A 20,345-nucleotide genomic window follows, 5' to 3' on the forward strand; every position below is an offset into this window, starting at 1 on the left:
TATTCTTTCCTCAATCTGTGGCAGAACTATCATTGATGTCCATGGAAGTTCCATGGGTTTGTGGCCCAAAGGGGAGAATGAATTTTTAAGTGTGTTTTTTATGCCATATCACCATGTTGGGGTTTTTTTTAACTCACAATCTATACCCATGAAATGTTTCTGTTCTTTATTTTTTGGCACTGTTTCTTGGTACTAATGTTGTCCTGCAACTTTACAGATATGAATTATCTGCCATGGGATCTGGAGTCTTTCTGTGGATGTTGCTTTTAATTTCATTATTCATTTACTTTTCTTCTTCTGTGTTTGTCTCTGTCTGTCTTCACAGCCCTGTTGTTGAATGAGCTTGGTAAGCGCTGCATTTCTTGTATTTCTTTTCCATTTTTTTGCAGTTCATCTTTGTATTGTCAGACAGTGATTATTTTGTTTGACTTTTCTTTTTGCTCATAATATTCTCTTTTACAGTTGTTAATAAGCTCAGGTAATTCATATTGCATTCTTATGTTGAGTATATGCTCCAAAGACCATTACAGAAACAAACACTTGTGTTAAAGGAATGGTAGTTCTCAGGGCTGAAAATGTCTCTCAAAATGGCATTACTTAACAGCAAGGAATTTTAGGGAAATTTGGGAGCATGCTTCCTGGGGAAATTCGAGTCAACCAGCACACACATATGGAGTCTGATTCTGTCACCCTTACTTGCAGCAAGTATTACCTTACTTGGCAAGTAACACCACTGAGAACATTGGGACTAGCTGGGGAACTGGGCAGCCCTAAGCCTGAGTGAGGTGTCAGAACCTAGCTGTCTGGCCATATTCAGTACAGTTGATTTATTTGATTTCCAGCTGACATTCTGAAAGTTTTCAATGAGGAAGGTGCTCCCATTCATAGTAAAGTGTACTTGGAGTCTCCAAGATTTACACTGTTACTGAGCTGTTCAAATTAATCCATGTCCCATGATATAATCATAAGAAATAAAATATCCATTGTAATCAGAGATATAGAAATAGAATCTGGCCCTTGCGGACTTCAGTGGACACTGGCCGAAGTTCCAGGTGATTGTAGAAAATGTTACTCAGGGCAGTGGTAACAATGCTGGTAAATCTCTGCATGTTGCTGTGGGTAAAGCAGCCATGTTCCCATGGCTGTCTAAGCATGCCTAGGCTTTGAGGTAAAGGAGGTAGAGAAAACCATCTTCTCCAGCCAACCCTCCCCAAAATTATTCCCTCCCTTTAGTCCCCAAATTCCCCACACTTGGCATAGATTTTGCGGTTCATCTCACTCCCCTGCCATTCTTATTTTTGGAAATTTCTCATACTGGGCAAAGATTAAAACAAGTGAGGTCCTAGGGAGAAGATCTGAGACTAAAAAGAGGAAGCTCCATCATTCCCAGTGCCAGTAGTTTCCAGGCACATTCCCTGTGGGTCTGCGGCACACCCTGGGCCTAAGCAAGCTAAGAGCTTGATCAGTGTAATTCTAGCTATGCCCACTGCCTCCCAAAGAAACACCATCCCTCTTCTACTTGACTGGTAGGACCGTGAATACTTTTCACAGCTCAGTTTCTGCACTGACTCTTAACATCCTTGACATTTTCCAAACTGCACGACAGGTAGTCCTTGCCCCAGTAGAACTAGTCAGACAGTACCAAGTGGGAAAGTAACCAGGGTTAGGAGTGTCCTATCACCACCCCAGTCTATGCTCAGAGAGGGCCTTCCACGGGCATGAGTAGGGCAAGCCATCTCCACAACCCTAACCCTGCTGTCCACCTGGATGTTGCCAAAGGCACTTCACTAGACCATGACCTGTGCTAGGAGTGGGGAAGTCTGGCTACATGTGTTTGATACAGGGATGGGGAGGGAGAACACATATACACTCATACATACGTGTGTGCTCCTCATAATGCACACTCGGCTCTGTTAAGAGATGGCCAGAACTGTGTTACCTTTTCAGTAGAGCCTCTGTTTTCATTCAGGAGAGCTATCATGCTTCATCCCAACAGGGGCAGCTCTAGCTAGGCCTAGTAACCTAGCTCCCATGAATACCAGAGATTTCTAGAGTCTGAGCACCTGCAGATTAGATATATGCCCTGGTGGCTTTGGCCTCCTTCGGAGCACTCAGAGACTGATCCTGGAGCTTTTTGGGCAGGGAGTGAGCCATAGAGCCAGGTGTGGAGGGAGGGAGAGTCCTCTGGCCTTGGTGCACCCCAAAATGCTGGCTTGACAGCAAAGAGAATATAGTGCCAGGAAGCACTGTTTTTTCTGCTGCAGGGTCTAACATGCACACACCCTGAGGGCTTGCTGATTTCAGGGCCAGGACTGTCCAGCCTCCCTTTTCAGAGAAAACAGACATCTGAGCCCAAAAAACACAAGGCGTGGCAGCATGGGTGGAAAGAACAGCGGTGTTACAGACACTCCACCGTGAGGGCCCCTCCACACAGGGAGTAGTCCCAGCCAGCCACAGGAGACTGGTACAGTAGTGGTTAGCTACCCCTTCTGATCACCCCATTATGGGAGCACCGGGTCCCCCTGGGGAGGGAGGTGACTGTGATGTACAGGTCACTGCAATGCGGAAAGGATGCTAATCTGCTCTTTCTCTCTTTCTCTCTCTTTTTGTTTTGTGATTCATTCAGGTGGCTTCACAATAACAGGTATGGATTTCTAATTCCCCCCCTCCCCCTTCCCCCTGCTCCTCTCTGAGAGGGTTATCAGCTGTGTGCTCACTCCTTTCTTTTCTCTTTATTTCCTATTTATCTGTATGTTTGATTGGTATTTAATGGAGGGAAACTTTTGAATGGTAAGAAAGGGCTGCCAGATTCCCTGGCAACCTACCCAGATTGTTGACATCTACATCACTCACTGAGCAGCTCGTGCTAACATCACCTTGTCTAACAGAGAGTGCTGTGTCCTTCTCACACATGTAACTTCACGGGTGTGTGGAGCTTGTAGCACTGGCAGAGTGGGTGGAATGACATCACGTGTGTGGGGAATGCTGCACCTTGTGGAAGGACAGCTCGATTCTCCCCTGCCCTGAGGGAGGCAGCCAAAAGTGGGACCACCACTGCATTGATTAGGTCTTAGTACAGCCTGTCCCACATGGCTTCTGGGTGCAGCAGATGCCAAGTGCTATCACTCTGTGTACTGTGGGCCCTCAGGCCAGCTTCTGGGGACCTACACAGGACTGGCTATTGGAGGGATGTTGTTTGGTAATACCTACCATAGGAAAACACTCTCCCAATCTGCTAGAAAGTTTTACAGCTCCTGTGCTTGAGCACACCAGCACCTGGGGTTTCTAGCAGGCACAGGGAAGGTTAGAAATCCCACCTACTAATGACCTTATGGACTGTAGGGAGGGTGAGTATAAAATCAGTCTGGATTAAGGCTTGGGGGCAGGAGGTGTTTGAGCTAGGGTCATCCCCAGATATATGGAACCTGATTGTATCTTCTCCATGCTGTGGTCTCCCCCAGAGTGGTGTCTGCCCTTCCCAAGCAGGATTTTTCCCCAGATTCAGGTCTTCAGCTGTGTTACACATTTGCAGTCCTTGCCCACACTGGGGAACCCTCTCAAAGGAACTACCTTGGAACACCACAGTTTCCCTGGAGCTGCAGTGCTGCCCAGGAAGAGGGGCTGTGCTGGGAAAGCAGCAGTAATAGGAGGCATAGGGCCTGTGTTCTAGTTGCTGTGGCCTCTTGATGATCCTGGAAGCCTGTGGGAATCCTGGTGGTAGACTCCCATATCATTTGGAAAGTCAACCCTGGGAACCCTATCTTTCCCTTATATGAAGCAGGGAGGATCTCTCCTCATTTAGAGCCCCTGCACCCCTGGCCCCCACTGCCACTCCATTCATCAATTGTTATTGTTGGAGAAAATAAATTTTCTGGCATTGCTGCTCCTAAGTGGAGACATGGTGAGTGGCACACCAGAGTCACCAGCAAAGCCAGTTCCTGCCCAGACCTGTCCAGGCTCTACAGAAGACAAGTGTTTTGATCTGTGTCCCCATATGCTGGGAAACAGTGTTGTCACTGCTTTTTTTCATCAGCAAGAATAGTTAGCATGGTTTTCTTCTTTATTATTAGATAGAGATTAGTGAGAAACTGCGAATCATCTCTTGTAATTACTGATGTCAAATCTTTCAGCAGTCAATGATGGGGGGGAGACAGCTGACTGAGAAATACAGCTACAGAGTGATATGCAGCCAAGAACATATCCCTGAAGAGTAGAGCTAACTGCAGAATACTGTCCAGCAAGGTTGCCTGAGAAATCAGCCCTTTATCTAATGTTATGGATACTGGCTCTCTCTTCAGAGACTGGCTATAAAAGAGAAGAAAGGATTCCTCCTGGGTCATTGCTGGGCACAGCCAGAGCTGCTGCATGTTACAGTAGGGAGGAGACAGAGAAGGGAGTAGGTTATAGACTTTTTAAATTTCTCATTGTGCAGATTGTCTGGGTGATTGTTATCCCATTGGAGACATCATCCAAGTATGAGAGCATTTTCAGATACATTCTTTGCTGATTCATGCCACCTTTGCCATCCACCCCCTCTGTATTCTGAGCTGTCCAAGGTACTGCCCAATATCCTCTCTCCAGTGGGACAGAAACAAATGCTATGGAGGGAGATAATTGAACCAGATATCTCTACAGCAGGGCTGGGTAATTATTTGGGCTGGATGGCCACTTAGGGAGTTTTGGTGAGCTGTTATGGGCCAGTTCAGCACTCCTCCTCCCCTCCCTTCCCCCAGCCTGCAACAGTTCACCAAAGCTCCCTAAGTGACAGATTACTAGACTGGTCCAGGGGTACCAGACAAAGCAGGTGACCCGGGTCTACATGGAGACCAGGCAGAGACCCCCACAGGCAGGGCACACTCAACCGGACAGATGGAATAGGGCCATGGGTGGGCAGGGAGTGGTGGCTGGGAGCAGGATGAGCAGCTGAGGCCAGACCCAGGATTGCAAGGTGGTGACAGTGTGGGCCAAGGGCAGAACCACGATCCTTTCCCCACACGGCTCTGCACTGTCACCACCCCATGATCCTGGCCCCACCCACCCGTCCTGCTCCTGGATGCCATTCCCTGCCCACCCTTGGTCCCATCCCATCCACCCAGCCAAATACACCCTGCCTGCAGGGGTCCTGGGCTGGTCTCCATGAAGACCCCACCCACTTGCTCCATCTAGCACCCCTGGTGGAGGGTGTGGGGCAGACAAGCCAGGGTGCCCAGGTAGTGGGACTGGGTCCAGCAGTGGCAGCTGGAAGGAGATGGGGCTGCCAGGGAGCTGAGTCCAGCCACCTTGTCACCCTAGCCACACTGGACTACTCAGGGCTGAGGGTACTGCCACAGCCTGAATAAAATCCCTTGGTGGGCTGGATCCAGCCTACAGGCCAAATTTTGTCCAACCCCTGCTCTAAAGTGATCTATCCCTTATTCAGTACTTTCCCTGGCATACACCATTATTGTTTAAGCAATACCAGGGGAAACATCTCCAACCATTCTGTTCATTAGCCATTAATAATCTATCATCTGCAAATGTATCTGGTTCTTTTTTGAACCTGGATATGCTGTCTGCCTCCAACACCTCCTGTGGCAATGAATTCCACTAGTTATGTGTTGTATAAAAAAGTACTTTCTCTTTTTAATTTTAAGCCTATCACCTACTGATTTCAGCGGGTGCTGTCTAGTTCTGGGACTTGATGAGCAAGTTCCCTGTTCACTTTGTCCATACCCTTCATGATTTTATAGACCTCTATTATATCCCCCTCAGCCTTCTTTCCAGACTGAAGTCCTAGCCTTTTTAATTTTGCCTGCTATGGCAGCTTGTTCTGTGCCCCTAATCATTATGGTTGCGCTTTGGTTGTTTTTGGCTGCTTAGTACACACTCTCAGAATGCTGCTGAGGGAAAACTGATCTACTAGTACAATCTCCCTCTTAACAGCAATGAGTGTTAAGGGAGAATTGACTGGAGCACTGCCTGTTGAGCTTAAACTCTGAGCTGTGGAGACTATTTTTTAAACTGGTAAGGTACTTCACGTACCACTTATCACTCCAGCATGTTGTCTGCAAAGCACAATCAGACTCATACCATTCCTCTGAGGAGCCAATGGAAAATTGGGGCAGTTAAATTAAATTAAAAGATGACATAGACTGTTCAATTTTATCTCCAGCCAGTTAATCTTATTCCAACTTCACTGAGTCCAAAATTGGATGATTGTACTGGAAATTGATTTCCATAGGTTGCCATGTGGGCTCTGAAGCTGATTGCTTGGAACACTCACATGACAAGGACTTCATCCGTAGCTCCACTTGATCCCATAAATGAAGGGGAGCTGACATTAAGAGAGTCTGCACTTGGGGCCTCGGGAAAAAAATAACCATGTGTGACATAGAAATAGAATTTACTAACACTGCGGGGGTGGTTTCTCACCAAGTCAGTATGATACATTCCACTCATTATTTGCTGATTGGTTCACTAGGCAAACCCGTCTTCAGGAAAGTCCAAGCCAGAGAACATCCATTTCCTTCAACTGTAATCAGCATTCAAGGTATTCACTTGTTGATGATTATCCAGGACAACAGTTTAATTAATGCAAACTTAACGGCTTTGAAGTGTTTGTGTACTGACATAAGATCTATAGGCTTTAACTCACATCTCTTTTATATGATCTTATCTTCCATATTAAAGCCAACAGAGTTTTCTGCTGAGGTACAGCCCTGATTTGTGTGAAGTTCCTTGCAGGATCAAGACCAAAGTGACTTCAGAATCTTCATTTCACTAATACACTAAGCAAGGATCATAGATTAATAGACTTTAAAGTCAGGTCATCTCATTTGACCTGTATAACAGAGGCCAGAGAAGTCCATCCTGTTACTTACGTATTAGGGCTGATTACCTGTGTTTGACTCTGGCAGTTCTTCCAAGAAGGCATCTGGTCTTGATATGAAGATTTCAAAAGATGAATTCCCCACCTTGTCCCTTGTTTTTTTGCTCTGTGGTTACTCACCTACTTTCCCGATGGAGTTACCTCTGCTCTCTCAATAGTTTTTGACTCAAGCAAGTAAGAGATCCTTTCAGCTCCAGCACCAAGCCAACATTGTTGTTTGCCTGTGAATTTCCTTTAGCTTTTACTGATCAGAGACTGAAGGATTTTGCAGGCAGTGCAAGAATGGACCTTATTCCTTTTTACACATCCTCCTGTATCCTTACAGTGCTCCTTCCTTGCCCACCTAATCCCAGATCCCTCATGCCTTGAGCAGGTTTTCCCTCCTTCCAGACAGACCTTCTTGCATTGCATCTGGTTTCCCACCAACCTTTGCATCCATTAAGGCAGCAGCAGTGTAACTGCAGGAAATGTTCTGAGGACAAATAAGCCTGTACCACATGCCATGGGAACATGGCTGTACTGGTTTCAGTGCACAAGCCAGCTCATCTTTCTCTGCAGCACTGGGCAGGGTAAACATGCCCTGCCTGTCAGGTGCTGTGAGATTTGTTTTGCCTCTCTTGCACAGGCCCACTCCTGTCCATGCCCATTCCTAGCAAAGCCCTCCACAAACTGGGTTCTTATTTCTGAGTGGATTCGTATATGCCTATATTCTTCATGGTGACTTGTGCCCTGTGCTTTGGTTGATAGACCCCTCTTGATTCTGACATGCCACCTGCTTGGTGCACTCCTCAGTTTCCACTGAGTTTAACCAAGCTGTTTCCCTCCCAAGAGTCCTCCCAGTACTTGGTTGATACCGGGTACACTCTGGAGAGCACCTTACAGTTGAACCATATGTTACCTCCCCGGCACTGGTAAAATTTGAATTGCTGTCTGCCACGGACAGCTGTGCCTCCATGCATTGCAGTTGTTTATGGCGACAGCTCTCTTGTAACTGGGCAACATGACCACACCAGACAGCTGGGTAAATGTTTGCCCTTGCAACACATTCAGTCACTGAAGCACTAGCATATAGCAGGTACCTCCTCTCTGCAGACCTACCAGGGGTTTCTGCTGTAGAGATAATTGAGAATAGCAACCCATTCTGTAAATGCTGGGCTTTTCTCTTTTCTGTGTATAATCTGCAGAAAGCTGTGGGTTTTTTGGTGTTTGAAATTGGGTATGTTTTGTCCACATGATACAAAATGGGTATTGCATGAAAGCACTCTGTTTTTTTGCAGCAAGAGAAGCTGCTAAGGAACCATGCCACAGAAGGCAATTGCAATAGAGCAACTCTACTGCCACCAGCCTTTGTGGCAGGGTGAAATCCATGGCACAGCCAGTTGCTTTCTGTCCACACTTCCACTGCACTGGATGTAGAGTGGCCCCAAGGGGAAGCCTTGCTCCAAGCAAATGTGATGCAAACAATGGAAACTCCCACCTGCTGTGCAGCAATGCTGACAGACCTGTCTTAGACACTTGCAAAGCTTGTGTTTTCCAGTGCTGACAGTGCTCTGAAATATGTAGTTTTTTGGACTGTGTAGATAATTAAGTTACAGGCACTGCATGCGTTAATCATATTCTGCTTCTGAACTTCTGATGAGGTGTCAAGTGCTCCTGCCTTCCTCAAGGAATCCCTGGAGTTTTATTGCTTTGCCAGCTGACTGTGTGGGCAGACTAGCAGATTCTCTCCTCATATGTGTTGCATTCTCACGCTGTGCGAGTCTGTCACACAGAGACAAATTCACACATCCAGCATCCCTATTGACTTCCACATTATGTCCCAAGAGACAGAGTAAGTGAAGAAAGGAGGCAACTCGCCTTCCTTTAGTGGTTACTTTAAAAAATGGGCCATCTTTACCTGCATCCCACATATCCCCCAAATAAGGCATGCACCTTGTTTTGGGAAGGCAGAATGAAAAGAAAGAAAAAAAGATTGTTCCGGGATATTAAGTGCCACAGCACAGACTCACATGGCTGAACACTCCTGACTTAATGTCACTCACCAGCTGCAGCATGAAAAGCTTCAGGTCATAGCCATTGCTGAATTGGCAGCAGCTTCTGACGGAGCAGCCAAAAACTACTGCCAATTCAACAGGGCTTGTGATGGGGTTAAACTTGAAGCTTTTTGAGTTACAGCTGGAAGCTAAATGACTTCAATGAGTGGGCTCCACCTTTCCACCATGGAGCATAGAACCCAGCACAGGCCCTGGCAACCATTTGAGCATTCCCATGCCTCCATTCCAGTGCAGGAATCAGCTTCCTGGCTTAAAAAACTCACCCCAATTTTGGAGGGCAAATTTTTTGGGGGAAAGTATGTCTGGTATGCAAGTGAATACAATATGTTGCTACATCTTCCTGTTCAGGGAGAATATGTGTTGTCAGGATATTGCTCGTGTTGGCATGGTAATAACGTGGCATGGACTCATCTGATATGCAGTGCAGAAACAGAATAAGAAAACAATGTGATATCATAATGTCACATCATTATGACACGATGATACAGCATGCAAGAGCTTTATTTGACTTGCCAGTGCTTTTCAAGCAGGTTATGACCAATACCAGCTAAGATGCATTACTGCAGAAAACCTTCTATTTGCAAAAAGATGGAGAGTTTCTGTGGAATTAGAATTGTTCTTCTTCCTTTTCCTTTTCCTTTTCCTTTTCCTTTGGTATCAGACACATTAGCAACTTTTTTGGTTGTATTTTCACACCTGTCAATAGCCCTTGCAACTCCTGAACAAAGGATAAAGGGAATTAAGAGGAGAAAAGAGAAATTCAAGAGATTGAGAGGGAGAAACAAGGAAATAAAGGGAGCCACAGGCTGATGGCCATCCCTCCATCAGGTGTTTCTGTAGTGTTGGGCTGCCTAGGGCATGAGTAGCAGGGGAAGTCCCAAATGCAGACAGTATCCAGTGCCCAATGGGAGGAGCAACCATTGTGTGAGAGATTGGGAAGGTGAGGTTCATATGCAAAGGACACATGCCTAAAGGGATTCAGCTCTCTGGCTGAGGGTCAGATATGAATTTTGGAGTTTAACCCAGTAAAACTCCTGGCAATGAACTTACCTGTTACTTGCACTTTAGGAAAGTTACCATGATCCCATGTCACAAAACAGGCATGAAGTCTGCCTGCTCTGCTATTTCATCTTCACTAAAATCTGCCTTGTTAGTGTCCTGATTTGCTGCCCAAACAGCGACCACAAAGCACCCAGAATACAAGAGCCTTGGCCTACAGCTCATTTCTCTTCTCTGAGCCATACCAGGAGCAACACACTCAAAGCACAACCTCCCTTCTACCTGGTTCTTAGTTCCGAATGCCTGTGACACGTGCTGCTGGTTGTCACAAGCGTTCTGTCATAGTTGCATGGTAAACAAGAATTTTTTAGAAAATTAAGGGCCAGTTTCCATTCCACGTACTGGGCATCAAAGTGGTCTTAGACACCTAAACATGGTTCCCTTCCACCCTGCTCAAGTCATAGTTTCATAGTTTCTAGGGTCGGAAGGGACCTGAACAGATCATGAAGTCCGACCCCCTGCCATGGCAGGAAAGAGTACTGGGGTCAAACAACCCCAGCAAGATGTTCATCTAACCTCCTCTTAAAAACCCCCAGGGTAGGAACCAGGACCACCTCTCTTGGAAGTTGGTTCCAGATCCTAGCCCCCTGACCGTGAAGTAGCGCTTCCTGATACCTAGCCTAAACCTCCCCCCTGCCAGCTTGTGACCATTATTCCTGGTCACTCCTGGTGGTGCTTGGGGGAACAGTAACTCCCCCAATGCCTTCTGGTACCCCTGACTAGTTTATAACATGCCACTAGATCCCCCCTCAGCCTTCTCTTGTGGAGGCTGAACAGGTTCAGGTCCCATAGCCTCTCCTCATAGGGCCTGCCCTGTTGTCCTCTGATCATGTGAGTGGCCCTCCTCTGGACCCTCTCGATGCTGTCCACATCCCTCCTGAAGTGCAGCGCCCAGAACTGGATGCAGTACTCCAGCTGCAGCCTGACCAGTGTTGCATAGAGGGGGAGGATCACCTCCTTGGACCTGCTCGAGATGCATCTGTGGATGTATGACAAGGTGCGGTTGGCCTTCCTGACTGCCTCCCCACACTGCCGGCCCGTGTTCATCTTGGAGTCAGTGATGACTCCAAGATCCTTTTCTGCCTCCGTGCTGACAAGAGGGGAGTTCCCCAACCTGTAGATATGGTGCCGGTTTTTCCTCCCCAAGTGCATCACCTTGCACTTGTCTGTGTTGAATCCCATCCTATTCTCATCCGCCCACCCTTGTAACCTGTCTAGGTCTGATTGTAGCCTGTTGCTTCCTTCCAGTGTGCCCACGTCCCCCCACATCTTAGTGTCACCAGCAAATTTGAACAGGGTGCTTTTTACCTCCTTGTCCAAGTTGCTGATGAAGATGTTGAACAGTGCAGGCCCAAGGACCGAGCCCTGGGGGACCCCACTGCCCACATCCTTCCAGGTTGAGAAGGACCCATCCACCACCACCCTCTGGGTGCGGCCCTCCAGCCAGTTGGCGACCCAATTGACTGTGTGGGCATCAACAGCACAGTCCCCCAGTTTCTTAATGACAACAGGGTGAGAGACAGTGTCAAAAGCCTTCCGGAAGTCCAGGAAGACTATGTCCACTGCTACCCCTGCATCTAATGATCGAGTAACCTGATCGTAGAAGGCCACCAGGTTGGTCTGACAGGACCTGCCACTGATGAACCCGTGTTGGTTGCCCCTAAGCATGCAGTCCCCTGCTGGCCCCTCATGGATGTGTGCCAGCATAATTCTCTCAAACAGCTTGCCCAGGATCGAGGTAAGACTGACTGGCCTATAGTTTCCTGGGTCCTCCTTCCTCCCCTTTTTGAAGATGGGAACCACGTTGGCCCTCTTCCAGTCCTCTGGCACCACACCAGAGCACCATGAGTGCTCATAGAGCCGTGCCAGGGGTCCTGCAATGACCTCGGCCAATTTCTTAAGGACTCTAGGGTGGAGATCGTCCAGGCCAGCTGACTTAAACACGTCCAGCCCCTCCAGAAGCCCCCTAACTAGTTCCACGCTAACCTTTGGCCCAGGTGTGCCTTCCCTGGGGCCCGAGGGGGGCCCAGCAGGGAGGTGGCTGTTCTGAGTCCTGAGAAGCCATTACTGCAGCTACTTTTGTGACGCACAGTCATCTGACACTTAAGATTGAGTCACAAAAAAGCAGTGAGAAGGAAGAGGACTCACTCACCTTTTACATTAACTGTTTTTCCAGGACCCAAAAAGGTAGAATAGAATCACGCTTACACATCATGTCTGCTTACATGCCTAATAGATGGAAGAGAATCTGACACTAAATGCTTAAGAGCACCACAATTCAGAGGGTGTCAGAGTCCAAACCTGGCTACAGTGGGACTATCCCAGATGTACCCCTGATTTACACTGGTGCAGCTAACCGATCACAGTGGGCATGTCTACATGAGACACTATTGGGCAGTGGCTACTAGTGCACATTTATTTAGTACTTGTATAAGCAGGTAATAAATAAATGCACACTAATCAGAGTTACTGTACAGTAGCGCCAGCAAACACCTTTTAAATTACACTATTTTGCCATGCAACGCTACTGTGCATTAGTATCAAGCTACTGCACAGTCAGCATCTCATGTACATGCACCTACTACGGCCTATGCGATTTTTCTTTGTTTTATTGATGACATTGCAAGCTCAGAAATTCTGCCAAAATCCCCCCAGTGTTCATACAACCATATAATCTGTTCTTTAATGATAGGATTTCAGACCATTTACCCCCAGAATCCCTGTCTCATCTAGTGCCCATTTCCCAGGCCTGTGCCTCATTTTTAGTCACACACAGGTAGAGCAGTGAGGAGCTTGAATCCTTCCACATGCACCACCTAGTTTTGCTTGGGTATACAGGATGTATCTTCAAGAGCTCACAGTCCAGGCCTCAGTTGGTCTACACTGAAGTCAAAAAAACAGTTTCCCTGTTGGTGCTTTGGGAGCAGATATAGGTCAATGTTGTGTGCCTTGAAAAATCCCTCACTGCATTTATTTCCCTAAAAGTAGAACTGGCCAGGAGTTTCTTGCCTAAATGTTTTTTTTCTCCTGTAAGTGCTAATACTGACACTCTTGGGAACAGATCAGTTTCCACAAAACTTCCAGAGAGCATGAGGTAAGGTAGGGCAGTGCTGCCTGCCCAGACTCATGGAGCCAGAACTCACCTGGGGATGCAAAGGATTGGGTTCAAGTCCTTGCTCCAATAAAACAGTAATTATTTACACAGAACAAAACAGCTCCAACAAGAGCCTGAATGTGAGCCACCACAGAACAGCATGGTGGCTAGGATGTTCATCTGGGATATGCCAGAACCAGGGCCACAGTCTGACCTGGATCAGGGAGAGCAAAGAGTATAACCCTGTTTGCTCTCGGATGAGCTCTCAGAACTTTTCATTGTTTTGGGATACTACTTTGATGGGGCTTTTGGGGGGGGGTTCCTTTTAATACTTTGCTTGATTTCATCCCAGTGCAAAAGAGAAACATTTTTGAAATTTCAAAACTTTGCAGGATGTCAAAACCACTTCTCACCCAGCCTCACCTACAGTTCCTCCTGGCAGCTACAGAAGAGAATATAGAGCTGACTGGGAATGAGACTGCAAATGTTTCCCAGTGACACTGGATATATTTAAGAGGACCTGGTGGGTTTAGAAGGCATTTGAAATTCAGAGGAGTTTCAAGCCAGTGACCTTGTTTGCTATTGCTTTAAGGCAGTCTTTCAGGACAGGCACTTGTCTATTGCTGAATGGCCTCTGCCTTTCTCTTAACTGCTGTCTGTCACTTATGCCTTAGCTCCAGAGATTTCAGATTAAAGAGTAGTTCAAGGCTTCTTTTGACAGAAGCCAGTGGCAGAAAGATTGCACTTGGCTCAAGAATTGGCCCTTTTATTTTCAGATGAGAATGAAGAGAAGCAGCCGCTGACAAGCAAAGAGGAGGAAGAGCGGCGCATTGCAGAGCTTGGGCGTCCAGTCCTGGGAGAGCATACTAAGTTAGAAATCATTATTGAAGAGTCCTATGAGTTCAAGGTATGGTACTTGTCTAACCCAAATTACCACAGAGTATGCCTTCCCTGGTATCCATTCATATTCACAGCTCTCCTTTACTGGGATGCTCTGAGTAGGGGCTTATCGCTTCTCAATACCTGGATATGCACATATGCACATTTGTTAAAGTCACATTTGCAAGGCAAGTGTATATAATGCTTTGGACCCTCATTCAACAACGGCATGTAAATCTATAAACACGTGCTTCAGTACACCCCTGTTCAGCAAGGGACATGAACACATACCAAAGGCCACTCAATGGTGGCTCAGCTGTAAATGGGCACCTGGGCATTCAGGCTGGGGAGGTAGAAGCAGCTAGACATGATGCTGGTCACCTCACTTCTTTGAGTGCTGATGACTGCAGGAACCAGAGGGGCTGAACTGTGTTAATCCAATGGGCTCTGAGGCTCAGGAGAACTCTTGACCTTATGTTTCATTGATTCCAGTGAAATTCAGGTATGTACCTAAATGCTTGGCTGGATGGGGCAAAACTGCCTGAATCAGTAGAGGAATGAGTGACTGTTGTCATTCAGGACAATTGGAATTAAGTAGGGTTGAGAGGCTGGGTCTCCTGTGCTACAGAGACAAGCAGAAACAGTGGTATTAAAATATTCACCAAAGGTAGAGCATGGTCATACTCTTGTGGAACATACAGCTTTTGTACATCCAAATCAACCCCAATAGGCTATTGGGCTATCTATTGTGTCCATCCCACATTCCCTGCCCACCCCCTCAAACAGGATATAGTATTTCAGCAGCTGAGCCCATGATCCAGCATGGATTATATGCTGTCTGTGAAACCTAGCTGTATGCCAAACACAAATGAAACAGGGCTCTGTCAATTCATGCTACAAGAACCGCTGTGGATAGTGCATCCAAACCTGTTTTGTGGGAAGAGCAAGGTTTCCCACCTGTCTTCCTGAATGAACCAGACCACAAAACCCAGACATCCCCAGGAGGCCAGACGTTGGTTTTTATGTAGAAACAGTGGGCCAGCTTCTCTGCTGGTGTAAACAGAGTCATGCTTATTATTCCAGGCATACCTGTCATGCCTGGAACTGACCGCACTGCTGCGGTCAGTGAACAGACATCTCGTTACACCAGTAGACAATCTAGCCCATTATCTTTCAGGGTGTGTTTGCACTTAGGCAATATTATAAAACCAGCATCAGAGCTGTCCCTAAAGCTAAAAAGTGTGATGTTCTGATGGCGAAAAAGAATGAGACAAAAATCTCAGACTCCTTGGGATGGCATGAGCTCATGACATAAAAAAGGACGATCCCTCTGAGATAGAAATTAGACCCAAAATGTGGAATATGTAGGAAAATAGCTGCAAGGGGAGTCACCAGGAGCCACCCTAAATATCCATTCCTCAAGGTTAGCATTCTTTCAACAAAGTCAGTCACCAACTCAAGTAATAATGACTTTAAAACTCCGAATGTGGCTAGCAGTTATGCAAAACCTCCTAGCACAGTGAATGGTTTATATTAACAACTATGCCTGGCTCTGTGCATCAGCAGATCTCAAGGGAGGTCATTGTTATTATCCCCATTTTAGAGATGGGCCAACTCAGGCACAAAGCGGAGAAGACACTTTACTAAAGTCATACAGCAAATTCGTGGCAGACCCAAGATGAGCCCAGCTTTTCTGAATTCCAGTGTAGGGCCCGCAGGGCCACAGTGGAGGTTACAAGAGGTGGTGGTTATACTATTAAGCTCTACACCCCCTCTACACACACCACACACATACACACACATGTGCTACATGAGAGACCTCGTAAGAGCAAAGTATCTTGAGGTATCCACATAGTTTCTGAGGGAGAGAGAAATTAGTCCCCAGACTACCTCAAGAAGCACAGGGTGTCTGAAAAGGGGATGAGGTGATGCTATATACTTGCTTCTCCCAGAAGCAAGCTCATATGTCACAGGAACTACGAGACCTCCTTGGCCTTGGCACAGTTGCCTTGGATTTGTTAATATTTTCACGAAGGCTGAACTTGGAGCTTAAGTCAACTGACTGTGTCCCTTTCACAGTCTTGACACTTGCTACTCACTAGCAGTCACCAGAGGAAATAACTACCAGCTCAGGACTTGTGGTGATACACAGCAGCACCTGCTATGCCTCTGCTATTCAGCCCACTTGTGACCACTCAGCTATCACTGCTGCTGCTGTAACGTTAACTGTTATTTAGAAAACCAGAATGTTAATTGTAGGGAACCAAATGTTTGAAAGCATCTTGCAACCCAAGGGGCAGGAAACCCATTAGCTGTAAAATAGATGGAAATGCGTTGGCGATGAGACACTGGAGTGCATGTGCTAATGGAAACTGGCATTTAAAAAATTACAGTACAACAGTAACCATTCGTTCATCACAATGCACAAGATGTTCTCCCATTGCTATTGACAGCAGCTGCATAGGAAAAAATGAAGGCAATTACATCATTTTTCTAATGATTACATACTGTAGATATATATTGCAGAGCAGAAAAGTGTCATGAGCCCTATCTTCAGCTGGTTGCAAAATGTCTCAGTTAACATTAAGCTTTGAGAGAAGCTAAGACCCTGATCCTGCAGACACTCATCTACAAGTTCTGATGCTGCAAACAGTTCTGCATAGGCTTAATTTCACAAATGCAAATGGTCTTCTTGTCTTGATTTGCACTTGTGGAGTGAAACATGGACCTCAGTATTTGAAAGATCAGGGCCTAAGCCTTACAATTTCTTTGCCTCTTTGAAAAAAAAAATCAGTTAAATATAATACCCCCCCATTTCTATGGAAATGGAAGTGTTTCCCCTCCATGTTCCCTGATGCCCATCATTTCCTGAGCTTCATTATATTACGAAGAGATCTGGGATTAACTGCCCATGAGAATTTCCGGTTATTTACATCAGACCTTCAATGAAAACTTTGAACTTGGGACTGAAATTTATGACGTAGTAAAAACGCAGGAAGCCTAGCTCCAAAAATATGTCGCTTGTTTAGTTTGAATTATTTATAGTGCTTCAGAATATACTGATAAAAATTCACCAATACATACCATTTAACAAAGAAAAACTAGTAGCAACACAAGTCCTTGGCTGCTATTTAATCTCTATTGAGATTTTGGAGAAACTGCTAATTTTTTATTCAGGCTAGGTAACACTGATATTAGCAATCTTCTGTTGTACATGTAATTCAAAATGGGGGGCCCTTTTCATACAAAATAGGATTTTGTGAATATGTGTGCATATTTACAGCTGCTTGTGCTACTAGCACTGTTGTTCTGAGCTTGACATCTGCTGCCTTTGATAAAATTCGGTCATTCTGAATACACAAATTTTTTGATTTCTGCCCATGTCATCTTGCTTAGCTCTGTCTCCTTTGTCTACCCCTGCAGAATACTGTGGACAAACTCATTAAGAAGACAAACTTAGCCCTTGTGGTTGGAACAAACAGCTGGAGAGAACAGTTTATTGAAGCTATCACTGTCAGTGCTGGTAAGTTCCTATCTCTTCATGTAGTGAATTATGATAAGCTGCTCTCCTGTCTTAGTTTTGCTATATCAATAACACTTCCACAATAGCATGGCAGGAGATTACAGCTGAGGCAAAACAGATAAGAAAGTTATTCAAAGCATCTACATAAATCATTTGATTAGAATGTTTAATGAGATCACCTCATCTGATATACAGGAAATCTCCTATAATAAGCATATCTGTACAGTCTAGTAGAAAAAAAATCCTGATTTTTATAAAATGTGGTAGAGAAAGGCTAGTTCAGCCATTAGGAAATTCTTTGCAAGTTGTTTATTTGGTGTCAAAGTCAGAGTGATGGAGGCCATATTCCCAGATGTGTACACAGGTAGTGTCCCAGGCTCATTCTCCATAATCTCTGCCCCATTTAGACTGGGTAGTCCCTTCTGGCCTCACCTGTAGCAAAGGCTTCTGTATCAGTCACCTGACCCAAAGAACAGAACCAGTCGGAAAGTTATTGTGCAACTTGTGCAGTTTGTGGCGCTGGAAAGAGATTTGCAGTACTACAAACCACACGTGCCTGCGTGTCTGGATCCAGCCAACAAGGATGTAAGGGATGTGGGGGGGTCTCATATTCTGCCTTACTGCTTTATAAAGGAACTTGCTTCAAGCCACAGGCTAGCACTGCATAATGGCCAGGGGGCCATAGACGGTAGATCTTTCCTCATCTGTAGTAGCTGCAGAGTGGGGCAAAGTGATCCTGCTACAGGCACAAGGTAGGTGCTCTCTATCCTTGTATCCTCATACCCTGTGCTGGAGACCCCTTTAAACATGTTTAAATTCTTGCAAGGCTAGATGCAACTAGATAAAAGAATAGCTTCAAGATCAGATGACCCTAGATATAAGGGAGAGATAAAATCCAAGCACAGGGCTTAATCTTCTACCGCTCTGCAACATTTGTTCCAAGAGCAACCAAGTGCACAAATCAAGCAAGGGTTAGAAACTTCCCCAGGCAGGTGTTGGGCATCAGTCAAAACCACTGTCCCAGCTAGAAGCATCTGCCTTGGGGGCTGGAGAATTTCATTCTGCTCAGGGCTACTCTGAAGGGAGCTGCTCTGAGTCTTTCATCCAGGTTCCATCTGGGGAAACTGCAGAACCCATGGCAATGAAGCTGGAAAAAACACAATTCAGTTGAGGGCAGCAGAATCCCCCTTCAAAGTGGAGGGATTTCCATCTCTGGAACCTGCTGTTGGTTACCCCCTGTGTATGTGTAGAAAGTTTCATTGTCCAGCCCAACAAAGGATGCAAGTGATTTTCTCAAGAAGCTCCTTATTTTATTTTGCATTTTATTTTATTTTGCCGCCATGTTTCTAAAGCTATGTGCACAGAATGCTGCTTCTCCTTGGAAAATAGGGAATAAAGAAAGGGAATTCAGGGAGAAAGGGCATTTCAATGGCCAGGGTAGTCAGGAGGGATTTGACACAAGTAAAGTCAGTTCACCACTGTGCCACACACTCCTCTGGTGTTCCTTGACAAGTCACTTTAGGGGGATTTTCAAAGGCACAGGGGCAGCAACGGGTTCATCTCCCCACCAAAATTCAGCAGAATTTGGGACCTAAAGGCCATTTCTACCTTGGTAATCTTGCCCTTAGACCCTCAGTAAAATGAGAACAAATGCACATCTCTGCCTACCCAGTCTGCTGTGAAGGTAAATATATTGGCGATGTTGAGATTCTCAGGCAGGAGGGTAATGGGCACATGACAGGGTTTGCAGGCCCCATGTGACAAAGACAACAAAAACCCAAGGCATCTTAGGGACCAGAAGCAATCCAGGCATTTTAGGCAGCCAATCAGGGGCCAAGCCTAGGTGCCAATAGGGTATATAATGGAGAGGCAGGGCAATCAGTGGAGAGTGCTTGAGTTGAGATGCTTTTGTGTCAGAAGTAGATTTTTCCTTGAAGAGGGACTCAAAAAGGGGAGTGTGTAGAACAGCGGCTTTCAACCTTTTTTAATTTGTGAACCCTGAAAAAGTTTTAAATGGAGGTGCAGCCCCCTTTGAATTGTAAGTGTGGGTATTCACATACTTTTGATTAACCATAGTCTTCTTTCACAGACCCCTGAGACAGTCTGCAGACTCCCAGGGGTCCATGGACCATAGGTTGAAAAACACTAGTTTGGAAGAATGGGGGAGAGGGTTGAAAAATACTTCTGCAGAGTATGGGGAAGAGATCACTATAAGTAGAGCACTCTGTTGCATCATTTCTATATTCAGGTGCCTGATATAGAAAGTTATTTCAAGTTTAGTCTTTCTTATCTGGAACCCTAATTATTTCCATTGCACTTGAATCTCTCCTCATGTCACAGGAATGGCAGCTTGCTGTATTGTGCACTGGCTATCCACCAGGCTTCACTCCAGATGATCCAAGGCCAGGTTTGCTCTAGGGAGTATTACCAGAAGAGCTTGATAGACTAGGAATGTAGAAGAAAATGCACCCTCAAAGCCTCTGTTGTCAGCTTGCAGCTATGCCACTAGCTTATTAGCTATTCATGGAGGTGGTGCAGCCATCCTGTCAGAAAAAAAACCCTTCTGACAGCATGTGCTGTTTCTGTTATGGGGCTCTCTGCTGGCACAGCTACACTGGTATAGAGATTGTGGCTGAGGCTGCTCCAGCACAGACATGCCTTGAGTGACATATTGACATGGGATGTGCTGGGCACCAAAGGGAAAATCTATCCAGAAGCTCAGAGAGCTTTCCCATCAGCAGGCTGGAGAAGTGCCATCACCCACACTTGATTTTTCTGCCATGCTCAGTATGGGAGGGTGGCTCGAGGAGGGAAGCAAAAGCCAGATAACAAGACATGATCCATATGCAGAGTTAGGATTATTTTAGC

General features: G+C 46.0%; 1 protein-coding gene across 8 annotated transcripts in view; it reads left to right on the top strand.

Annotated features, from left to right (window-relative positions):
* Window positions 1-20,345, top strand: part of SLC8A1 (solute carrier family 8 member A1) — a 342,186-nt gene that overhangs the window by 287,503 nt on the left and 34,338 nt on the right. For 2 of the 8 annotated variants that reach the window (XM_090052634.1, XM_090052627.1), the window contains exons 4-9: window positions 326-346; window positions 2,627-2,644; window positions 2,776-2,790; window positions 6,461-6,529; window positions 13,852-13,982; window positions 17,378-17,477. In XM_090052634.1, the coding sequence (XP_089908760.1) occupies window positions 326-346; window positions 2,627-2,644; window positions 2,776-2,790; window positions 6,461-6,529; window positions 13,852-13,982; window positions 17,378-17,477 (354 nt within the window). The remainder of the gene's footprint in view (window positions 1-325; window positions 347-2,626; window positions 2,645-2,775; window positions 2,791-6,460; window positions 6,530-13,851; window positions 13,983-17,377; window positions 17,478-20,345) is intronic. The other 6 variants (XM_090052643.1, XM_090052649.1, XM_090052667.1 and 3 more) reach the window with 5 other exon arrangements.

This window comes from Crocodylus siamensis, chromosome 1, assembly GCF_052110815.1.
Source record: "Crocodylus siamensis isolate JL-2025a chromosome 1, ASM5211081v1, whole genome shotgun sequence".
Taxonomy (NCBI): Eukaryota; Metazoa; Chordata; order Crocodylia; family Crocodylidae; genus Crocodylus; species Crocodylus siamensis.